Raw genomic sequence first — 26,002 nt, forward strand, 5'->3', positions numbered from 1 at the left:
TGGGATATCATGTTTTAGTCCATCCGACGCTGTCAGTTTGTACCTCAGACTGTCTAGGAGCTCAGTGATGCCCTGGTCCAGATCTGGGAGGAAATACCCCAGGACACCATCCGTCGTCTCATTAGGAGCATGCCCCGACGTTGTCAGGCATGCATACAAGAACGTGGGGGCCATACAAACTACTGAGTACCATTCTGAGTTGCTGCAATGAAATTTCATCAAAATGGACTAGCCTCCTGCATAATTTTTTAACTTTGATTTTCGGGGTGTCTTTAAATTCAGTCCTTTGTAGGTTGATAATTTTCATTTCCATCAAACGATGGGGGATCCTAACGTTCTTAACTCATTATGCAGTCCAGATATCCAGCATATTTTTCCCCATTGAGGTCTGATGTGTTTTCAAAGTGTTCCTTTAAGTTTTTGAGCAGTGTAGCATATAGTTTAAATAGCTGTGAACATAAACATGCTGGTTCTGTGAACTGTTAGCACTTACATTTGCCAATTTCTGTTGAACTTCAACAGGATTTCACAATGAATCCACCAAATACAACAGAGCGTAAACAGCAATCCTAGACATAAAAGGCAAATGTGGTCATCCTCACTCCTGCACCTACTGTAAATCATTTATAAAGTAAAACCTGGGCCTGTCTTGATGCCACAAGGAACATTTAATATGTGCTTTGAAGCATTAGGCTATGTTACTCCAAAATTCTGGAAGGCTTGTTAAGTTGGATTTGCAAATCCATTCATCTGCGAAAGCATTTGAATTAGACATGACACCCCCAGGGTAGAGAATATATGCTTTAAAAAGTGAATCTTTTTTTCAGTGTCTAATAAAAGCAGTATTTTCTCCCATTGCAAGTATAAGGAAATAAGGGCAGTTTGTTTGTCAGACATGTAGGTGGATTCAGAAGGAGTAGTACCACACTATGCTACATGGAATACAGGTTTGGCTGTGTTAGAGCCAAAACCTTTGACTAATGCTTCTGTAAGTAGCCCTGCAAAAGTGCAGTAAAAAAAAAAAATGCATAACACAAAAATGCATAACACAACGTGGCAAAGAGCTACATGCAACCTGAGGTGGCAATTTTTAGGAATACAATTGGCTACACAGGATCCCCCATACTTACAGGTACTGGACACTACCAACAAGGGCTCCAATAGGTGGAATGGTCAAAGTGACAGGTTTGATTTAAAGAGATACTAAGCCCAAAGCTAAAATGTATAATATTACACCTTACCAATCATTACATGGTCGTGGCTGCATTAGTTTTCTTTTTTTTAGGCTTTCCCCCTCTGTTTTCACCTAGTGATCTTGTCAGTAACACATCTCCTGTATTAAAGTGTCTCCACTCAGGATGAAAGAGTACAGGAGGCACCTTTGGACAGCAACATTGTTAATCTGGGGGAGGGAAGTGTTAGATGCACTAACAGATTTACATACACTAACAAATTGAAGATGAACTCCAGCTAACACTTTATAAGCATCCCCCCCTTAGTGGTAAATGGCTTGTCTCAACACTGACTGATACATCTGCAGGATAGCTTGTTCCATTGAAAAACTACAGATTTACTTGCTGCATCACCAGGTGAAAAGAAAGAAAAGAAAGCCTAAAAGAGAAAACGAATACAGTCATTTGTAATAATTTGTAATCTGAAATAATATTTATTTGCTTTTGGGTTTAATATCTCTTTAAAGTAGATCAACTGGCTATGGAGATTTAAATATTTAATATATAACAATGAGCTTAAAAAACATTGCTAGCTGGTCTCTGCAGCTGCAGACTCGGTAAATAAATTAATTCTCGAAATTCACAAGGAAAGCAATAAAATCATTCAAATCTGAACACTCTGCTCTCTTCTTGTACTGCGATCTTGCTTCTTGCGCAACCTGGAAAAGCGAATCTTGGAAGACAATTCCTCCCTTCCTGTGACAATTATGTATCACTGCTCCTTGTATAGATCAGTGACCAGATCTAGTAGATAGCCCTTATTTACATGGGTGCTGACTATGAATAAACCATGTGTTCATGCAACTTAAGCTGCCAGATACTGCCCATGTAAGTGTATAGAGACGCAGTGACTGCATGGACACAACCACTCATCCCAATTTGCCAAGCATGTGTGTGCTTAGGGTTGCCACCTCATCCCTTTAAAATCGAACACATATGAATTACCCAGGTTATGTGGCTAAATACTATGGTAATTAAACTCACTTAAGCATTATACAATTTTCTTGAGAATTCTGCTTTACCCTAGGTGCACACCTAAGCTGGTTCCGCAGCATTTTATAGAAACGCACTACAGTCCATTTAACATGCTTTCCTATGGGGCAGGTTCACATCTCTGCCTTTTCACATGCTGCGTTTTTTGGATAGGGTCAGGGACTTTAAATGCAAAAAGTTGCATTTTTGTTTCTATAGACTTCAATTGAAACGCTTCAAAAAAGCATTTAGTGCGTGTTTGATGCATTTTAAATCTGAACAAGAAAAAAAAGCAAAACATATAAAAAACCGCATGTGCAAAAATGCACTGCAGAAACAGATCAAATGCAAACTGCGTTGGTGGGAACCTAGCCTTAGATTTACCAAAAACTATATAATACAAAGGCAAACCTAAACAACACTTCCAGTTGTATCCAATTAGGCAGACCCTTGTACTACATAGTTGAAGATAACTGAAACCACCTGAAAAAAATGCTCATTCCCACTGTTCAAGCATTTTCATTCAAGTCTATGGGGACAGTAGCACAAGTACTTTTTTTTTTTTTTTAAACTGTGTTTTACAGGCGACAAAATGCTAAAATGTGAACAGGGGTCAGTGGAAATATTTGGATTTAACTTGAGCATTTTTGAGCTTCAGTGTGAATGGGGTTTTACTAAAACTGGAGAGATCAAAATCTGGTGCAGTTGTGCATGGTAACTAATCAGCTTCTAACGTCAGCTTGTTCAATTAAGCTTTGACAATAAAACCCGGATGTTGATTGGTTTCTATGCACAGCTGCACCAGATTGTTCACTCTCCAGCTGTAGTAAATCAACCTCAGTGTCCCTTATGCTGTCCCTACTCACCAGGAACCTGTCCTTGCAATAAACATTGTTCATAACCAGGGAGCTCCACTTCCTAACCTGCAACTCACTCAAAGCATGCCCAAGTGCTATGTGATTCCCTATTTAACCTCCTTGGCGGTATTCCCGAGTGTAGCTCGGGGTAACATTTCAGTACCAAAAGCGGTAACCCCGAGCTACACTCGGGAATACCATGCGGCGCTGCTCCGGCATGTGTTCTTCACTTACCTTACCCTGCGCTCCCACGATGTGTCCCCTGCAGCGTCCCCGGCCATCTCCTCCGGCCGATGCCGGCATCCGGCTTCTGTGTCCTGTCCCTGTGACGTCGGGACGTACGGGCGCCGCCGCCGGCGGCGGCGGGAAATTTAAAAATTTTAAAAAATGTCATTTTTTTTTTTTTTCATTTTACACAGTAAAACATTGCTGTTTCAACCTATTTCACATACATATTGTCCCTAGTGCTTTGTCCTGCGCCCTGCCTGCATTTTGTCTGTTCTTTCTGCCTGGAAACTGAGAAATGTCCATGGCGTCCAAAAAGTGTCCCTTTAGGTCAAAAGCGGTTTAGATCAGCTAGAGAACAGCGATAGTAAATCAGAACCACTTACAGAATTGAGTGATAATGATTCGTGGGGGAAATTCGTCATCAGAAACTGAAAACGATTTTGCGACTGAGCTCAGCAATGTGCGAACTTGGCGCTCTATTTCACATTTCAGTGTTTTTGGTTTGATTATATTATTGAATTAAATTTTTTATTATTTTTATATTATTTTTATGATTATTTATTAAATTATAATTTATGATTTTGTGTTTCAAATTTTATCATACCCGGGATGTTTACTAGACTCTTGTTCGGACAGATTTCAGTGAGTTTTTCCTAAAAATTACAGCCTACAATAAAAAAAATACATATTTCCATGCAAAAAAATGGTACCGCTTTCAGCACCAAAAATCTGAAATAATCATACCGCCAGGGAGGTTAAAGGCTTCCTCATTAGGATGGCTACCTGAACTCGTGGGAATTGGATATCAAATGCCTTCCTTCCCATAGAGCAGTGTTTCTCAACTCCAGTCCTCATGGACCCCCAAAAGGTCATGTTTTCAGGATTTCCATTATTTTGCACAGGTGATTTGATCAGTTTCACTGCCTTAGTAATTACCACAGCTGTTTCATCTGAGGGAAATCCTGAAAACATGACCTGTTGGGGGTCCATGAGGACTGGAGTTGAGAAACACTGCCATAGAGGTTTAACTGAATTCCAAAGCTAAGTTCACACGTATGCAGGTTGCGTTTGAGCCATTTCCATTTCTGCATTGTGTTTTGCATTTTTGCACTTGAGTTTTTTGTGGGGTTTTTTTTTTTCATTTTTAAAATTTTTCTTGTTGCTAGGCAGATTTAAAATGCATCAAAACACAATACAAGCTTTTCTGCAGCATTTACATTGAAGTCTATAGAACCAAAAATGCAACTTTTGGCGTTAAAAAAAAGTCCCTGACCCTTTCCAAAAAATGCACCCATAGGAAATCATATTAAATGGACTGTACTGCGTTTCTGCAAAATGCTGCAGAAAACGCTTAGGTGTGAATCTATGGTAAGGCCCCATTCACACTTGAACGTTTTGTAACTTGTAGCTCAAAGCTACCTATTTAACCACTTGCCCTCCAGAGGATTTACCCCCCTTCCTGACCAGACCATTTTTTGTAATATGGCGCTGCATTACTTTAACTGACAATTTCGCGGTCATGCAACGCTGCACCAAAATGAAATTTGTATCCTTTTTTTTCCCCACACATAGAGTTTTCTTTCGGTGGTATTAGATCACCTCTGCAGTTTCATTTTTTTGAGCTATAAACAAAAAATGGCCATCAATTTTGAAAAAAAACAAACAATATTTTCGATTTTTTGCTATAAAACCTATCCAGTAAAAATTTTGTAAAAAATCAAATTTCTTCATAAATTTAGGTCAAAATGTATTCTGCTACATGTCTGTGCTAAAAAAAAAAAAACCCAATACGTGTAAATTAACTTTATGTGAAAGTTATAGCGTCTACAAATGGCGGTATATATACTGGAATGTTTTTTCTTTATATTTGCTAGTAATGGTGGTGATCAGCGACTTATAGCGGGACTGTGGTGGGCATTCTGACACTGGGGGGAGGGGCCTGACTAGTTGTCACTGACATCCTTAGTGACACTAATACAATGATCAGTGCTAATAAAAAGCACTGACACTGTACTAATGACACTGAGCAGGATGGGGTTAACGTGTGGGGTGATCAAAGGGTTAACTGTGTGCTTTGTGTGTTCTTTACTAGGAAGGCATGCTACTTTGTATTGCTGTGCTATGCACAGCAATACAAAGTAGCATTCTGGAGCTAACAGAGGAGAGATCTGTATTGTTTACATACAGACCTCTCTCCCGTCAGTGATAGTCGGTGATCATCTGGTGCTGGCAGGGAATCTCTGGCTAGGACTCGGTGATTGGAGCAGGTTGGGCGCACGCCCCCTACACAGAAATACAAAATCACACATATACTGTATGTATACACGTACTTTGCACAGCCCTGCCACCCTGTAGCAGTATTTGTGCTATAGGGCGGTGGGGAAGCGGTTAAATTTAGAAGTGCCTCTGGCATAATATGTTTTGTAGTTGATCTATAGGGCTACATGCTGTCCTCACAGCTTGCCAGCAGCTGCAACAGCTATGTGCAGAATAAAGGCTTCCTAAAGTGTTCCTGAGGAACTGAAATTACGGATTGGAGTTTTAGCTGTATACATGCTCTAGTTTACTTGTGTAGCTTTATTTTTATTAATGCTTCTAATCTGAACGTTTTCATCAACTGTCATCGCAGCTTTACATGTTCTGCCAGGCTAGAATTCACATTTGTGGAATTTTAAATGAAAAGATCTGCCTGCAGTAATCCACCAGTAAGTGTAGCACTGATATGTTTGATTGTAGGAAAGGATTTAAAGCTGTGTGCAGCCTCAGTCTTCCTGGGGATAAACATTTCTTCACACAAGACCTTTCGGTGAACCAAAGGAGAAAGCTGGATAGATGCAAATGGTTTTGCGTTCTGAAAATGTTCAGTTTGAACTTTATCCACAGGCTGTATACAAGGAAAGCAGACATACATTCATGTGAAAAAGTAATGGTAGCCAGTAGAATTGTTTTTACTTTAACATATTTGAACAGGCAGAAATTAACCACTTCAATACCAAACACTTTCACCCCTTTCTTGCCCAGGCCAATTTTCACATTTCAGTGCTGTCACACATTGAACGACAATTGCGCAGTCATGCAACACTGTACTAAAATAAAACTTTTCAATAAAGCTTTCTTTTGGTGGTAATCAATTTTTTTTTTATTTTTTTGCTAAACAAAGAAAGAACCAATACTTTTGAAAAACAAATTTCCTTGTTTCTGTTATAAAATAATCTTTCTTTGTAAATTTAGGCCAAAATGTATTCTGCTACATGTCTTTGGGAAAATAACCCAAATCAGTGTTTATCATTTAGCCTGTAGGAATGTTATAGAGTCCACAAATTGTGGGATATACCATACGTCTGCAAATTGATTAATCCTAATGTACTGACAGCCAATCTCATTTTTGAGGCACAAAAATGCTAGGACAGTACAAATACCCCCAAAATTACCATTGTTTGGAAAGTAGACAGTCCAATGTATTTAGTAAGAGGCATGACAAGTTTTTTGAAGTTGTAATTTTTTTGTCACAATTTTTTGGAAAATGAAGAAATTTAAACAAAATAGTTTTTTACTGTTACCAGTGCAGTACAGTGTCATCATATGACTAGTAACCATATGTAAAAAAAATAATTATACTTTTTTTCTTTTTTATTAGAATTTGGAGGGTATTTGTACTATCCTGGCATTTTCGGCCTCAAGAAATGAGATGGGCCGTCAGTACATCAGGATTGATCGATTATGAGATATACGGTATATACCATAGTTTGTGGACTCTATAACTTTCCTACAGACTAAATAATATACACTAATTTGGAGTATATTCCCCAAAGAAACGTAGCAGAATACATTTTGACCTAAATTTATGAATAAATTTTATTTATTTGCAAAATTTTATAACAGAAATGAAGAAAAAAATTTTTTTCAAAAGTTTCAGGTTTTTTTTTTTTGTTTATTTAACAAAAATAAAAAAACTCAGTGGTGAATAAATGCCACCGAAAGAAAGTTGTATTTGTGTGAGAAAAAAAAAAAAATTGAGGTACAGTGTTGCATGACCGCACTATTGTCAAAGTGCGACATTACTGAAAGCTGAAAATTGGCCTGGGCAAGAAGGGGGTAAAAGTGCCAGGTATTGAAGTGGTTAAGTTGTAGGAGTTCCTGTCCTCTTAATATGACTCTCAGTAATCTTTAGTAGTTTTGATGATAAAATGAGAATTCGCCGCTACTGGTGCAAATATGTTTTCTTATAATCATACATTTAGTGCGCATCTCTCCTTATATACCAGTTCAATGTGTACAAATGATACCGCATATGGGGAAACATTAAACAAACTATATAAATAAGTGCAATCCACCATATGAAAAGTGAACAAATATTCAATTTGCCATATGAAAGTCCACCATATAAAGAGTAAACAAGTGTCCAATCAAAAATATATCTTCAGTGAATAAACTCAATCTTGAAAGCAGTTGGTGCTCACCTGTGATTCCTTCATCAAATAAATAATCAGTCTCTTAGCAAAAATATTGATCTCAGTTCCAGAGATCAATACACGCTTTTGTGCTCACACATGGCACTCATCTGCTGGTGTGGCCTAGCCAGTGAAGTCACACACACGCCGACCATTGATTTCCCCAGTTGTACTCTCCATAGTATGTATGATGCATGCATATTCTTAGCCCCCAAGTGCATAAACTTACATTTATCAACATTTTACCTTATTTACCACATGAATTCAATTCCTCTAATCTTTCCTCATGACTGAGGGACATGTAGAATATCGAGGCTAATACTTACCACCTAAACCTTAAAACAACCACCCCTTCAACCTCCCCCGCCTAAACAACCACGCGACTCTCCTTTTGTTGTAAAACCAGCCATAGCAGCCCATTTATTTAACATAACTTGTACATAACACTTCTTACAGTACAATCAAATAATAACTGCCAGTAATGATCCCAACTGGGTCCAAGGTCTTTGAAGGCACTGTTACTGACATAAATAACTCGGCTGTATCTGACACCCAATGGAAAGGCCCCCAGCCGCTACTACACCACCTCGGAGACATACTACAGTTATGTAGTCCCAGATACATACAGCCAATGAACTCCCACGTTACCAACATGACCTTATAATTGGGAAGGAACACCCATACCTACGATGGGCCCAAACCATAATCTACCAAATTATCACTCCAGCACTGCCTTCAAAGACCCAGCGACCCCTGCCGGCTGCCATGACAAAAACAGAAAACCAGACAAACACCACAGGACACCAAATGCTGAGCAAGAAAAGAGAACAAAATCAACTAACCCACACAAAACAAACAACACAACAAACACAAAAGGGCAAACCAATTACCAAAGCAAAAAAAAAAACAAAACAGCAAAACAAAACAATAAACAGATCTAGGGAGGGAGGGAGAAACCACACCCATGCTTGCACAAGCTCCAACTGACCTCTGACAAGTCCCAACCCCTCTCCTCATCCTGGCAAGACCACCCTCAAGTTCACTTACTCCAATCAGGTGAGTAACCACCTCCACCTCCTGCATATACTCCCACCCCAATCCATTCTCCGCCTCGTCTGCAAGCCCCCAGTCATGCTGGCCCTCCATTTTAGCTTTGCTCAGTAGAGGTCCTGACTTAGCTGAGCTCCTCCATGCCTTGTATCAGTTTGGTTGCCCTTCTCTGTACTTTCTCCAGTTCCCCAATGTTCTTTTTGTGAATTGGTGCCCAAAACTGAACTACATATTCCAGATGAGGTCTTACTAATGATTTGTACAGGGGTAAAATGATATCTCTGTCTCTCTGGAGTCTATACCTCTTTTAATACAAGAGAGGATTTTGCTCACTTTAGAAACCGCAGCTTGGCATTGCATGCCATTATTAAGCTTGTGATCTACCAGAACTCCCAGATCCTTCTCCACCATCGTTTCCCCCAGTTGTACTCCCCCTAGTACAGGTGAAACTCTAAAAATTAGAATATTGTGCAAAAGTTCATTTATTTCAGTAATACAACTTAAGAGGTGAAACTAATATATGAGATAGACTCATTACATGCAAAGCAAGATATTTCAAGCTGTGATTTGTCATAATTGTGATGATTATGGCTTACAGCTCATGAAAACCCCAAATCCACAATCTCAGAAAATTAGAATATTACATGCAATCAATAAAACAAGGATTGTACATAGAACAATATCGGACCTCTGAAAAGTATAAGCATGCATATGTACCCAGTACTTAGTTTGGGCCCCTTTTGCAGCAATTACTGCCTCAATGCGGCGTGGCATGGAAGCTATCAGCCTGTGGCACTGCTGAGGTGTTAAGGAAGACCAGGATGCTTCAATAGCGGCTTTCAGCTCTTCTGCATTGTTCGGTCTTATGTCTCTCATCTTTCTCTTGGCAATGCCCCATAGATTCTCTATGGGGTTCAGGTCAGGAGAGTTTGCTGGCCAATCAAGCACAGTAATCCCACAGTCATTGAACCAGGTTTTGGTGCTTTTTGCAGTGTGGGCAGGTGCCAAGTCCTGCTGGAAAATGAAGTCAGCATCCCCATAAAGCTCGTCTGTGGAAGGAAGCATGAAGTGCTCCAAAATCTCCTGGTAGATGGCTGCGTTGACCCTGGACTTAATGAAGCCCAGTGGACAAACACCAGCAGATGACATGGCTCCCCAAATCAACACAGACTGTGGAAACTTCACACTGGACTTCAAGCATCTTGCAGTGTGTGCCTCTCCATTATTCCTCCATACTCTGGGTCCTTGGTTTCCAAATGAGATGCAAACGTTACTCTCATCAGAAAAAGAAGACTTTGGACCACTGAGCAACAGACCAGGTCTGTTTTTCTTTAGCCCAGGTAAGACGCTTCTGATGTTGTTTGTTGTTCAGGAGCGGCTTGACAAGAGGAATATGACATTTGAAGCCCATGTCCAGGATCCGTCTGTGTATGGTGGCTCTTGATGCACTGACTCCAGCCTCAGTCCACTTCTTGTGAAAGTCCCCAACACTTTTGAATGGCCATTTCCTGACAATCCTCTCCAGGCTGCGGTCATCCCTGCTGCTTGTGCACCTTTTTCTTCCACACTTTTCCCCTCCACATAACTTTCTATTAATGTGCTTTGATACAGCACTTTGGGAACATCCAACTTCTTTTGCAATTACCTTTTGAGGCTTTCCCTTCTTATGGAGGGTGTCAATGATGGTTTTCTGCACAACTGTCAGGTCAGCAGTCTTTCCCATGATTATGATTCCTACTGAACCAGACTGAGAGACCATTTAAAGGCTCAGGAACCCTTTGCAGGTGTTATGGCTTAATTAGCTGATTAGAGTGGGACACTTTGAGCCTAGAATATTTCACCCTTTCACAATATTCTAATTTTCTGAGATTGTGGATTAGGGGTTTTCATGAGCTGTAAGCCATAATCATCACTATCTTGCTTTGCATATAATGAGTTTATCTCATATATTAGTTTCACCTTTTAAGTCGCATTACTGAAATAAATGAACTTTTGCACAATATTCTAATTTTTTGAGTTTCACCTGTATGTATGATGCATGCATATTCTTAGCCCCCAAGTGCATAACCTTACATTTATCAACATTAAACCTCATTTGCCACATAGTTGCCCAATTAAACAGTGCATTGAGGTTGGTTTGTAAGTTGAAGACATCCTGTAAGGACGTTATTCCACTGTACAGCTTGGTGTCATTTGTAAAGACTGAAATGGGATTTTTAATCTCAGACCCTATATCGTTTATAAATATATTAAAAAGTAAGGGTCCCAACACTGAATCCTGGGGTACACCGCTGATGACCCCACACCATTCAGAGTATGAATCATTAACCACAACTCTCTGAATACGATCTTTTAGCCAGTTTTCTATCCATTTACATACTCATTTTTCCAAGCCCGTAGACTTTACCTTACACATTAGCCATGTGTGGGAAACTGTGTCAAACGCTTTTGAAAAATCCAAGTATACCACGTCCACCGCCACCCCTCTGTCCAAGGTTTTGCTCACCCCCTCCTAAAAAGAAATCAGATTTGTTTGACAACTTCTGTCTTTCATGAATCCATGCTGTCTGTTGCATAAAATATTTTTTGACCCCTTTTTACATATTGGCACCACATTGGCCTTACGCCAATCCAGTGGTACTATGCCAGTCATTAAAGAGCCCCTAAAAATTAGAAACAATGGCTTTGAAATGACATAGCTCAATTCTTTAAGGACCCGTGGGTGTATGCCATCCGGTCAAGGCTCTCTATTCACCTTTATTCTGTCTAAATATTTCTGGATCATATAAATTGTGAGCCAATGTGGATCATCTGGATCATTGGTGTCAATACCATGCCCATTATGGACAAGAGCTCCCCCATGCTCCTTTGTATACACAGAGCTGAGGAAGGTATTTAATAAACTTGCCTTCTCTTTGTCCCCAGTCACCCACTCTAGATTATTTTGTAAAGGGCCTACATGCTCAGACCGGACCTTTTTACTATTAATATATTTGAAGAATTTTTGGGGGTTGGTCCTGCTATCTTTTGCAATTTGTCATTCAATTTCAATTTTTGCGGCCTTTATTTCCTTTTTGCATTATCTGTTATATTCGTTGTAATGTTTAAATGATGATAGCGTTCCTTCATTTTTATATTTAATAAAAGCTCTTTTCTTATTATCTATAGCTTTTTTAACTTAGGTTTGATTTTTAGCCTTTTAAACTTGTTGCCCATGGGAATATATTTTGCAGTGAGAGTATTGAGTTTCAGTCATTCTGGTGCTGGAGACCTCTGAAAGAGCGTTTCTTTTGTACTTCAACCAAATTATTTAAAGTTAGTGGGTAAAAGGTCCAAATAATCTCTTTGATAGTTCACTGGACAGGAGGTAGGACCTAAGAAATAACCCCCAGGTAGTTTTCTGACTGTAAATGTAAAGCCCAAATGAATAACATTTAGCTTGCTAAAGCTCGATTTTCTTTCCGTACAAATACTTTGTTGCTTATCTCCTGTAGCCAATTCTTGCCTAAATGCAAGCACTCTATTTTTGACTGCATGGCATTTCTTAGAGTTGGTGTTCTGATGGTGATGACAGTGAACCATGACTGTCTAGTCTGTGTAATTCAAGTCCACAGGATGACAACTCAGGAGTACAATTGGAACACGGGACAGAGTGTTGTTTCCTTTAAGAGTAAGAGTTAGGGCCTTCATGGCAGGAATACTAGGTGCTATTTAAATAATATCTGCAGATATAAAAAATATTGAAAATGACTACTGAAATTACATTACTATGCTAACCACTCTATGTGCAATTGTTGTAGTTAAACAGCCAGATGGAATCATGACACCATGTGACCGCTATGATGGCCAATCACAGTGATCAACAATATAAAGAGTGTAGCACATTTGTCAGCCATTCCCTTGCTCTCACAACAGATGAAGGGAGAAGGAGGATTGAAAAATGGTTGTAAACGCTTACATGTATCCATCGAACTGACCAGTTTCAGGTGATACACAGAGATGAAACAAGTCCTCCTACATAAGTTTTACCTGTTTATTTACAGCCATCTTTTCCCTGCTTCCTTTCAAAGTGCAGAATTCACACAGGATCTCTAAGCTTTGAAAATCAGGGGGTGGAGAGCTAAAGCTACATCAGTGAGGAGAGCTCTGAGAGCTGATTGGATGGAAGCAGGGGCGGACTGACAACTCATGGGGCAATAGGGGATCATGGGGCCCCTGTGCCCTTGCCCAAACTCAAAAAAGCCTATGAAAAAGGTACCAGGGGCATCTAATAGGGCCCTCTACTGACCCCAGGCCCTCGAGCAGTGCCCGAGTTTCCAAATGGTCAGTCCACCCCTGGATGGAAGGGACCCCCCCATGCAGCACATAGGAACAGAGCTGAGATTGTCAGTCTGCTTTAAGTCCCTCCCCTGCCACCATTTTTCTCTTAGTGTCAAAAAACATGTCAGAAGTGACTCAAGTTGATTGCAGAAGAAGTAGGCAGCAGGCAGAAATGACACTTGTGCTCTTAATTGAGACAAGTACACACTATAGAGTGATATGCTTTGCTCATATTTCATGTCTGAGGTTTACAACCAATTTAATGATTGAATCTATTCATTAAAGTGGAACTAAACTCTCCAAATCCACATTGACTACTTTTAATCCTTAGAAAAGTAAATTACTAATACTTGTTTCATATTTTTTTTACATTTCTTCTGTTGATTCCTGGTTTCTGGCAAGGCCAAAATGATGTCATACATCCCAGGAGTCTTCATGGGCATTTTTTGCTTTCGTCTGGAGGAGGAGTAGGAGGGGTTTTCTCAGTTAAGCACACCCTCCTATCTGCATGCCTGAACTAAGGGCAGATGGATTCTGTGAAGTAATTGCTACAGGAATCATCTGCCTTTACTCAAGATGGCCGTGACTACAAATACAAGGGGGTGTTTTTCAAAGTGATTTCTGAACAAAGCAAAGCATGGACACATTGATGGATGGGTGAGTTTGTTTTGAATATTTAAACAGAATTAAATAGTGTTTTCAGTTTGTGGTGCTCAGATACAGTGAAGTTCTTCTTTAAATTCTTCTGGCTGCAGCTAAGGAAGAAACAATCGTAGGTTGGGGAGTTAAAATGCCACTGACCACAATTGACTGTGGGATTATTTTGGGGTGGTTTAAAGAGCCACTAACTACCAATGTATATGAATCTCTGAATGAACATAGTAACAAATGTCCATGATATGAATTTGTTATAATGAAATTAACAAATGCTTTCAGTAAACCCAGATTAAATTGATCCTTAAGAGGAGATGGAATATATTGAAAACAGATCCGTTACTTTGAGAGATTCTGCCCGATAAACCAGAGGTTATTTTTAGGAAAGCGTCTGATTTGAGGGATAAATTGGCTCCAAATATAGTTGATCCCCCCAAAACCTCACCTTCTTTATTCATGCATTCTAAGGGATTTTATCCTTGTAATAGATGAATGATTTGTACGGTCAATAATGTTAGAAAGAAAAAAGTATTAACTTTTACTTCAACGGTTACCAATAAACAATATTCTATTGATACATGTATTATATGTGAATCTAAATATATAGTGTATTTACTGGAATGCCCATGTCAGAAACAGTACGTGGGCTGAACCGTGGGTTGAGGGACCTCTTTAGGGAACATGTTTATAATATAAAAAAAGGTTTTAAAAAACACCGCCTGTCAGCACATTTTTGTCAATGTCATAATAGAGACCCTAGGGCCTCAAATTTACGACAATTGATAAATTACAACCCTATTGGAGAGGGCACCACTGTAGAAGAGACATATCAAAACTTGAGATTAAATGGTTGTATGAATTAAAATCTTGTGCCCAATTAGATTTAATTGTGGATTGGGATATAAATAGTTTTATCAATACCAGTAATTTTCATTTAATTTTTATTCCCTATTTATGTATTCTTGATAATATGGAATTTTTTTCTCCCCCACCAGAAGGTTTATGTCAGTATATGTTTTTATTTTTTTCAAATATTTTAATATATATTTTTAATATGCTATTAAACTATGTAATGCAATTTTATGTTTAATATCAATTTATGTAGCCCATCTGAGTGACTAGTTCACTCATTTAATATTGTTCAGATAGATATTTACTGTCTAGTTTTGTAGCCTATAAGATCCTGTAGGTTATCTTCAATATCATGGCAGCAGTGTCCTGGTCTTTTGAGACTATAAGAAAATGGTGCTGATACCGGAAGTGATGTTGTTACACCTTCTTCGACCATTGGAAAATGGCAGAGACTGGAAGTGATGCCTCGCTGTCTATACAGATGGGCTACATATTGATGGCCACTGTTATTGTTTGTTTAGAAACCCCTGAGGATGCTCTGTCATGTGGATTGGCATTGGGTTATTGGTATTATTACTGGAGGTTGCGCCACCATTACATAAGGTGGCCCCTTATGTAAGTCAATGCAGAGCGGCTAATACTTCTTTGTTTTTATTTGGCTACTATGAATCATAGGTGTACTTTTGCTCTCTATTATTAAAACGATTACACTATGAGAAGTTTTTGTTGGTAGTTTTTGGAGGATTAGAGTGCATGTACTGACATCTGGTGGAACGCAATGTGAAGAGGATAATTGATTTTCCTGATGTATTGGAGGATCTCATCTTGTAAGTTTATCATTATACAAGCGTATATTGCTGTTCTATTTCTAAAAAGCAACATCTTTTGGTGAATTTTTATTTCAGCTATTGGTGGATGTGACACCCTTGATTGTCCTGGATCACTGGGTGAAGATTTCTTACAGTGAACAGTGGGACTATATAGCTCATTATTCCATAGTCTAGAATTATTCAGCAAAGCACTACTGGACTTTCATTTTTGTATATGTAATTTTTGTATATGATATTTATATTGTTGTCCATTGTTGAATTTGTATGTGGATACAGTACATTTTTGGATTGTTTGAGCGCTGCAATTCCTGTTTATAACAAATGCATTTGCTCCGGATGATGTCACATGCTGCGATAGCAGTTTTAACCCGTGGGAAAATGAATTCAGTTTTTTTATTAATTTGATAAAATATGGATTCAGATAACGAATGGATCTAAATTATGTTCCATTCGTTAAATTCAGATGCATATGACACCAGTTAATATTGTCCAATTGGCTCATGTCATTCCACCTGGTGGTATGGACAAGAGTCCGAAAATATCAAATCCTTTTGATTAGATAATATATCAAATATAGAGCAAACTTCTGGAAAAACTGCTAAATTTTTCAAATCCACCAGGGCCAGCGAATTTCCATAATGCATGCAGAAGATACACAACAAAATTCCTAATATGATTCGGTAGAACATAATGAATATGACAAAATTTAATTTTTTAAAGAACGAATGCATCTGAAACCAAACAAAAAATCCCTGTGTTCACATGTCTAAATCATGCATTAATTTATTTTTTTAACCTCTAAAAAAATTGTGGCAAAAAATAGGATCACTTTGGTTTTTGCACTTTTCAAAAAAATATGGTTTTAAACATCAAACAAAGCAAATTGACAATCAAACTATTTCAGCACTGAAAAATAGCCTTGACAGGGGGTGTAACATGGTGGTCCTGAAGTGACTTTGAAGATTATGTAAGATTTTAGTAACTGGGTTTACAAAAGCTTTAATCCCTGGTGTGCCAAGCCGGTATACTTTATAAGAAGAAGGCTATGCATTTTATCGCAAATAATACATAGCTACATAGTTAGTCTGGCTGAAAAAAGACAAAACTCCATCCAGTTCAACCAAAAAAAAACCCAGTTATAATCCTTTACCCACAGTTGATCCAGAGGAAGCCAAAAAAACCAACAAAGCATGGTCCAATTTGTTTCTGCAGGGGAAAATAAATTCCCTCCTGATCCCCAGAGAGGCAATAGAATATTCCCTGGATCACCTTTACCTATAAATGTTAGTATCCAGTTATATTATGTGTATCTAGGAAATAATCCAGGCCTTTTTAATGCAATCCAGTGAGCTGGCCAGAACCAACTCTTGAGGGAGTCTATTCCACATTTTAACAACTCTTACTGTGAAGAAACCTTTCCGTATTTGGAGATTAAATCTCTTTTCCTCCAGACGTAAAGAGTGCCCCCTTGTCCTCTGTGATGACTTAAGGGTGAATTACTGTACACAGAGTTCACTATATGAACCATTGATGTATTTATACATGTTGATAAAATCCCCCCTTACTTTCCTCTGCGCAAGAGAGAATAAATTCAGTTCCTCTAATCTTTCCTCATAGCCGAGCTTCTTCATGCCTCTTATCAGTTTGGTTGCCCTTCTCTGTATTTTCTCAAGCTCCCCAATGTGAATGATTTGTGAATTGGTGCCCAAACTGACCTGCATATTCCAGATGAGGTATTACTAACAATTTTTACATGGGTAAAATTATATATCTCTCTCTCTGGAGTCTATACCTGTTTAATTACAAGAGAGGATATTGCTCAGTTTAGAACCCGCAGATTGGCATTGCATGCCATTATTAAGCTTGTGATCTACCAGAACTCCCGGATCCTTCTCCATCATTGATACAATACTGGATCATTTCTGGAGGCTTGAATCCAGCATATTTGCCAGCGGATACAATATAATTAATGTATATCCAGTAGTTTTTAGTTTGTTCATTTAACCACAGGCCTTAAATCTGGTGAGTGGATTTGTAACAGCATGCATTTTTCTGTTCAGCCTTTATTTTATTGACTGAATGAGAAAGTCTGTGTGCTCATATTGTAGACAGAAAATAGAGGTCATTTCGCCTGGTGTAAAGTAACATTTTTTGTAGAAAAGGAAAAATAAGAATGACAAGAATAGTTATTCCTGTAATCAATAGGCCCAGTGTGCTTAAGTAGCTTCACTTGTCATTGTAGCTGAAATCAGAGTCCTCTTTACTGTTCAGGGTCACATATGGTTCAAAGCCATTAACATCATTATACATTTTTCTATTTTTTTAAATTTTGGATCAATAGGGTATTATAAGTACTTCTGCCATGTTTATATTGCTGTCTGAGTCTCCACTGAGGAGATTCACCCTCTGTATTTGTCCTGTAACCGTTGCCATCAGGACAGAAAAAGACCAGCAATCCACCATTTTACAGGAAGTGTTAAATCTTCTAGTGGGGACGCCTTTTCCTTTAATAACTATCTAGAATAGGATTTCTTTTCACTTCCTGTTGTGTCCCCAGGAAAGGAAAGTAAGGGAAATCTCCCCAATGGGGTGCAGACCAAAAAAAGAGCACATGGGTTTTAACCAACCATTCTCTCTTTTACCCAAAACTGAAAAAAAAATGTATGGCTATAAATATACTTTAAACAATCACATATACAGATAATGAGGACTATAATATATGTATACTATATGGGACACATTGCTTCCACCTCCAGTGCAATGATACTTTTCTTGGCATGTATAGTGAGTGAATAAGCTTGGCTTAGGTTATCTGCTCTGAACCACTGGTGATAGCTTTCCACAATGCTTACAGGCTGGAGCAGCTTTTCAGCAGGGCCTAGGCCCAGGATACCTAGAGAACACACACAGTTCTTAATGTTGCTATCATCTTGTATATTGTATATATGTTAGCAGTAATGAATAACGACAGATCTTTTAGGCACTGAAATAAGACAATATGTCAGATGGCGTTACCTTTCTTTGGCTTGTATTATCAAAAGTGGGCTTCCACTGAAGGGGTGGCTGTTTGCAGTGCACCAAAAAAGCACTATAATGCTGTTAGAAAGAGCTCCATGTTATTAGCCTGGATGTTTCCTCTTGTTAGCCATTGTGCCTGATCTGACCCTACTTGTCAGGAACCTTTCCCTGCACTCAGGGGCAAAACTAGAGGGGCGCCGCCGCTGACAGGATTAGTGACAACATCACCACTCCTGCCCAGCGATGGCATTGACTCTCATTGAGTGGCAGTCCAGAAATTCATCTCTCAGGTTGTTGTGCACTCTGCAACCTTGCCTGGAAAATGTGTGCATGCATGAGAAAGAAGCAACCGACCGAGCCAGGCAAGACCTTCCTCGGGCGGGCACAGCTTGTCTTCTTCTAGGATCCAGAGGATGGAGTAGAATGGAGCCCAGCTGATCCTTCCTTCTCCACATCAACAGATGACAGCTGGACTAGGAAGGAAGGCTCGTCACTGACTGTACAGCACTGTGTGTTGTGTGTGCTGGAAGATCACTTCCTTCTTTCTATACTGAAATGTAGGACATTCCCAGCAATAACACTGTTGTAAAGGGGTGGGGGAATTGATGTAAGGGGGATACTCTGATGTAAGGGGATACTCTGATTTAATGAGTGGGGGGGAATCTTATGTAAGGGGGCACTGATGCAAGGGGAGAGCTCTGATGCAAGGAAGACACTATTGTAAGGGGGGCATTTATGTGAGGGGGCATTGATATAAGGTGGGGAATTGATGTAAAATGAGAAATGGATATAAGGGGGGACATTGATTCATAGAAGACATTACTAACGTAAGGGAGAATTGATGTAAGAGAGCACATTGATATAAAGGATGTAAGAAAGGACACTGATGTAAAGGAGGAACTGATGCAAGGGGGGCTCTGAAGTAAGGGGAAACTCTGATATAAAGGGGCACACTGTTGTAAAAATAGAACCTTCCTAATCAGGTGCTAGGATTTGTATAGTTAGGTTAGGCATAGCTGTATTTCTCTGCTTAACAGAGAGGCTGTTAGGGAAATCTATTTGAGCTCTCTGCTTAACAGAGTTCTGTGATGGATTAGTTAGGTCTGCTCTTGATGTTCTGGTGCTGTTGAGCTTGTCTGAATTCTGCTTGCCATCAATTTTCACCTTTCAGCGCTGCCGCACTTTGAATGACAATTGTGCGGCCATGCAACACTGTACCCATATGACATTTTATAATTTTTTTTCACACACATAGAGCTTTCTTGTGGGTGTTTTATTTTTTGCACTATAAAAAACAAAAGAGCAAAAAAAAAAAAGTTTTTGTTTCTATTATAAAATTTTACAAACAGGTAATTTTTCTCCTTCACTGATGTGCGTTGATGAGGCTGCACTGATGGGCACTAATGAGGTGCCACGGATATGCAGCACTGATAGCATTGATAGGCAGCACTGATGGGGTGGCACTGCTGGGCAGCACTTATGGGTGACACAGATGGGCACAGGTGGGTGACACTGATGGGCACAGGTGGGTGGTACTGATGGGCACAGGTGGGTGGTACTGATGGGCACAGGTGGGTGGCACTGATGGGTACAGGTGGGCGGCACTGATGGGTACAGGTAGATGACACTGATGGGCACAGGTGGATGGCATTGATCATCAGGGCACTGATCATCACTTCTCTGACAATTACCGGTTATTGGCAGTACTTTCCTCATGCTGTGACAGGGTGTTGTACATAGATTCTAAAAAAAAAACATCATAGCACCCTGTTGTGGATATTGATGTTGGGCATCCTCAAGCTAGGAAATAAGGTGTTCTATCTGCCTTGCTGCAGCTTCTAATGCACTCAGTGAGAAGCTCAAACTAAATATTTTCAGTACAGGAAAGGAGTTTGTACAACTGTTCAAAATGGATTGCTCCACTCTGGTATGTGGTAGAAGGAAATTTTAATTTAATTCTTATCTGATGCTCACTATATACTGTATGAGTTAACTTTTAAAGTTATGTCACATTATCAGTATGTACATAAAGTCTATTTTTTCTTTATTTTTCAGACCTTTCTGAGTTCAGCTGTAGAGAGCTGCATTCCATGCAGTATATAACAGATGGTCCATGCCGCAGCTTAAAGCCAACCAAAGAGTTAGTTTGTTCTGGTCAATGCTTACCCTCTCATCTCCTACCAAACTCCATCGGTCGAGGAAAGTGGTGGCGCCAGAGCTCATCAGATTACCGTTGTGTGCCAGCCCACAGCCACACACAACGTATTCAGCTCCTATGCCCCGACAATGAAGTACGGACATACAAGATTAGAGTGGTCACATCATGTCGCTGCAAGCGCTACACTCGCTTCCACAACCAGTCAGAGCTGAAAAATATTGGCAAGGAAACAGCGAGGACTTCCAAGAACAAGAAGCCTCATCTTGCCAGGATTAGACATAAATCCAATCATCATGAGCTAGAAAATGCTTACTGATCAACTAATATCATATCAGAGGTTTATGTATATGTATGTTTTAAGAAATATACAAGTAGTGCTGATTCATACAGCACACCCTTTAAATCTGGATATATTCAGATTATAGTTTAGGGATTATCTAGACTAAACTGAGTAGGGATCTAAGGAGAGAGTATAAGGTGGGTGAATTGAACTGGGGAAAGAATATACTGATTATATCCTTTACTCAATAATATTTTATTCTGTACTGAACACTGAGGCCATCATGTATTTTTGGCATAAATAATGTTTATGCACCTTGGGTACATGTTTGCAAGGCAGTGGCTGGGGTGCCAATATTAAGGAACCTTTGCAATTAGTGGGACTGATTTACTCATGCTGCCAGCAATGGTAAAATGTATTTACCTTGTTGTTTACCTGCTTGTGTAACCCTGTGCATACAGACACATAAGGGATAACATTGCTCTGATCAACAAATCATTTCTAGGATGTAGGCCTTCTAGATAAATGAAAGAAATACATAAGTGAAGAAACTCTAAAGATCTACCACCTCAAGGCTTTACAAAATGTAAAGAGAAATATGTTGAAGGCAGTTTAAAGATAAAACATAAAATTGTAAATAAAAAAATAAATATAGTATATACAGTCTATTAATATGAATGTATGGATTATAAATAAAACCCCTACATTTTTCAAATGTCACATCCACATATTATTTAAATAATAAGATATACTTATGGTATTAATTGGTATGCTAAAAAGATGTTATATATTTAAAAATGATTTTGCTTGATCGATTTAAATTTCTAGTGCTTGCTGTATTGACTTCAGTGAATTAAGGCTGGACATGCACTGTGCAAAATTTGGCTGGTTCTGGTGAACTGGATGAAATTTGCCCCATTGGTTACCCTCTTGCCACCCTCCTGCTCGACAAAATGAGCTTGAAAAATCAACAGAGCCAGATGGAATATTGTCAATGGAATGGTGGCTGCATCCAAATAGATGAAGATGTTTGGGTATTCTGAAAAGCCGCAGCAGCAGCAGATTTGTGCATCTGCATTCTATAGAATTGCTGGAAGTATCTGTTAGATCTGTTTCATTAAGCCCACAACAAAAAACAATAGCCGCAATGGGAGATTTGTACATCTACTCTGTGCATGGAGGAATCTGTTCATATTACTTTGTTCAGTCCATAGGCTGAGCTAAGAAAAAATCAAGTTCTAAGCTCTGAGCTAAAAAAAAAAAGTGCCAGTTCATATATATGTGGTTTTAAAGGTCCAGTTCAGGTCATTGACGTCTATCGGAACTGTTTCTAAACCTGACATGTGTAAACAAGATACAGTCCTGAGCTGATCCTGTCCTGAATCTGATGTAAACCTGACCTCAATGGGTATACAGCTACTGTGTCAATTAGCTGGGAAACCCGACGCAACACAGATATGTGAATCAGCACTTACTGTGCATGGTTAGCTTAAGGCCATTGTCTTTGTTGGCAGTGTAATGAGCACTCAAAAATTATTCCTATTATTTTTATAAATTAGGATTAGATTATAAATTAAATTAATTGGTTATAAAGATTATTTTTAAAGGCAAATACTACAAATCATTTTTAAAAATGAATATGTGTATAATTGTTAAACACAGCATTTTGTAGTTTTTACATTTTTGTTTATTAGTTGGACTGATCTTTTGGTTATATAATTCAGACACCTTGGTTTATTTCAAAATCTACACAACAAAAGCAGTAAAGGATGTGCAATGATTTCACTAATATTCTTGCAATGTGTACAGTAGATTTACAGGAGTGTATGTATTCTTAACATGACTGGAGTTGATGAGTGTTATATATGGACAGGTGAGCAGTGTGAGCGAAAAAAGAAATACAAAAATTGTCATAAATGTTGTTTTTTTTACATTGTGAGCAAAATTATAATATAGTTAATATTTTTTAACCTGAATAATTATAAAAGACCCTGTCACTACAAAACTTTTTCACTTTAAAACTCAAGGCAATCTATAAAACTTGGTGCTGTGTATGTACCTTTCCAGCGGCCCATATGCTCTTCCGCACTGCTGATCCCAGCCTAGAGGCTGAAAATGTTTTACAAAGTATACATTTTATTATATATTGTGTAGACTAAATATTTAAATGGAAAGTGCTATATATTCCTCATATTATACATTGCCCATACAGTATTTCTTTGAAGAATGTAGAAAGGCATGATTCCATAACATGTCACTCGTCACAATGATATTACTATTTCCCAGAAAATTATTAATTTTAGGTCATTTCACACAATATTTTATTAAAAGACAACTAAAACCCTAACAATGAAGATTAGGTTCTGCAGATGATGATTTCCACCAGGGACTTCAGAGTACATTGTTACAGGATGCCCTGGACATTTTAAAACCTTAAAGTAAAACTATTTTGCCATCTCTGTCCCATTGGAAAAATTTACCTTTACTTCCTGTCCCGTAGTTAAAACAGGAAGTGAGAGGAAATCCATGCAAATTAAGGGAATCCATTTTGGACCCCCAGATCACCAGAACTAGTGTCCCCATTGGAAGATTTTTCTCTCTATTACTTTTCTGGGGACATCCCAAAATTTGGGATTCTCTTCCACTTTCACTTACAATGATAATGACAAACAGGACTAACAGAGAGGATGAATCTCGCTAACATGGACGCGGATAGCAATAAAAACCTAATAGGTGTTCTAATCCCTCTCCAAACTGTCCAAAGTTAAAAAAAAAAAAAGTTTTGCTTTTAGGTTATGCATACTTTAACACCTACCGTATGCAAATGCAAACTTTTTGAAAAATCTGCTCATAGGATCACCCTTCTACTTCCCCCAAATTAATGCAGAACCTCAGCACCCCATTGAGATGCACTTGGACTGCGAGTGTACTGGAGGCATTACCTAAAGATTATTGTTAATGCAAGGTGGTACAATCTGATAGGTTTTCTTAAAGTGATATTAAAGGATGAAGGCTTTTTACCTTCATGTATTGTATGCATGAAAGTGAAAAACCTTCTATGCCTCCCCCAATCACAGCCAGTGAACCAATGAGGAGAGAGCGAGGGGTAGGGTCAAGCCGCGGCTCTATGTGTCTTTTGGATGCATAGAGCAGTGCCTCAGGAGCAGGCACATCCATGCCCCAGAGCAAGCAGCACTGCTCAAGGGAGAGAAGCCAGGACCCGAGAAGAGGAGGATCGGAACTGCTCTGTGCAAAACTACTGCACATAGCATGTTTAAAAAAAAACAACAAGGCTTTAATACCACTTTAAATATTTTAAATTATTTGCACTAATCATAAGCAGAAGCTACAAAATATGTGACAGCTAAAACAATATAATACAGAGCATCGCATACAAAATGCCAAACTGTCTAGTACAGAATAATGACTTAAGCCATGAAAATATACAGATTTGGATTTCTGTATTGTATACAAAAACTGTTGCAAAGGTAGTGTACATACTGTAGGTTTTAGGGTCCATGATCCTGGGCTCAAACGTTTTGGCAATGCATTGCAGTAACCACAGCGCATTTTGTGGCATGTTGTGTTTCCAAATGTATTTTTGAACATTTTTATGCACTGCCAACCCAGTCATTTCAACAGCCTGCATTAACACAATTCATGTTAATACACAAAAAAACAGCAATGCACCAAACTAGAAAAGTGTGAACCCAGGTTTACTATATGCATTGTGCTTGGTAGCCCATTTATTTAACCAGGCTACCTATTGCACCAAAATTCACCAAAAATGGTATATGTACCATTTCTGGCAGAGCAGTACAATGAACATCACTGCGTTGTCATGCAATGTGCTGTGCTGCAATGCACAGCTATCAACAAAGTGCATTAGGGTTCTGTGCAGTATGAGTGGCACTGAATTGCACAAGTACATAAAGCAATGCAATACATCAACACAGTAATGTGAATGGGCCCTCAGAGCATGTTATTATATAAAATAGATTTCTATGTAATCAGTTCATTTAAATTATCTCAGAAATGCTATATTGTAACATAATTTTATTATATAAATAACTTTCTATGTAACATTGTTTAACAGTTATAAACAATACATTGAAATAGAATACTGATGATGATGATGATGATGAAAAAACTCTTTGCTAAAATGTTTTCCTAAGTTTATAACTAGGCTAATAGAATCTGACATATTAAACCCATATTGAAGAAACTGTGTGTTAAAGCCAATTAGAAGAATACCTTATCTTATGAGAGCTAAATATGTCATGACTTTTATTTCAAAATCATCAGGTAAATCCAGTGATCACATATAAGTGAAGAATTAGTAAAACTAGGAAGATAGAATTTGATTAGTTGCAATTGGTTACTGCACTTGTTACATTATCATGATTTAATAATAATTCTTTATTTTTTTTAAAAAGCCAAAATGATCTGTTAATTTTTTATAATTAAGAGGAAAAGTCCACGTTATAAATACAGTAGAAAATGTACTCATTTCACTATCCTTTTCTTAAAATATGAATTTGGACATAGAGGTATGTTTAAAGTTTTTGTAATGAATTAATAAGTAATATTATATAGCCCGTCATTGTACAATGTGAGAGGACAAGTACAGATTTAAGAGATTATCTATTTATTTTTCTGTTATTTATTTAAGTCCACATGTGTTGCTCTAAAGGGCAAAATGTATAATTTCCTGAAAATGTATTCTAGTTTTACTTGCAGACATCTTAACCTATTGTTAATAAAATATTGATTAAAGCTTAATTTCTGTGTACACATTTTGATTTGCTTACTGTTTGAGAAGAAAACTCCAACTCTAGTAATACAGTCAATGCGGTAACATTTTTATTGTACTCACAACTCAAGTACTCATAACAGCTAAAGACAGGAATATTTAAGTTAGTTATGGTGCCCAATGGAAGCGACTCTGATATCCATCACATGCAAAGCGAAAAAATTATTTCTATACTAATCTATAGGAGTGTACTTAATTGTCTCAATTTGGATCACCAAGTGTCATTTCTGTCTGCTCTTTCCTCTTCTAATAGCATGAATCACTTCTGACAAGCTTTCCTGACACCA

General features: G+C 38.4%; 1 protein-coding gene across 1 annotated transcript in view; it reads left to right on the forward strand.

The window, feature by feature from the left end:
- Window positions 1-25,684, forward strand: part of SOST (sclerostin) — a 53,438-nt gene extending 27,754 nt beyond the window's left edge. Inside the window, exon 2 of the mRNA XM_089681292.1 lies at window positions 20,520-25,684. Within this exon, the coding sequence (XP_089537418.1) occupies window positions 20,520-20,938 (419 nt within the window). The 3' untranslated portion in view covers window positions 20,939-25,684. The remainder of the gene's footprint in view (window positions 1-20,519) is intronic.
- Window positions 25,685-26,002: the final 318 nt, after the last annotated feature.

The sequence above is a fragment of the Staurois parvus genome, unplaced genomic scaffold (genome assembly GCF_062004578.1).
Source record: "Staurois parvus isolate SC_StPar_1 unplaced genomic scaffold, SC_StPar_1.0 ptg000263l, whole genome shotgun sequence".
In the NCBI taxonomy this organism is placed as follows: domain Eukaryota; kingdom Metazoa; phylum Chordata; class Amphibia; order Anura; family Ranidae; genus Staurois; species Staurois parvus.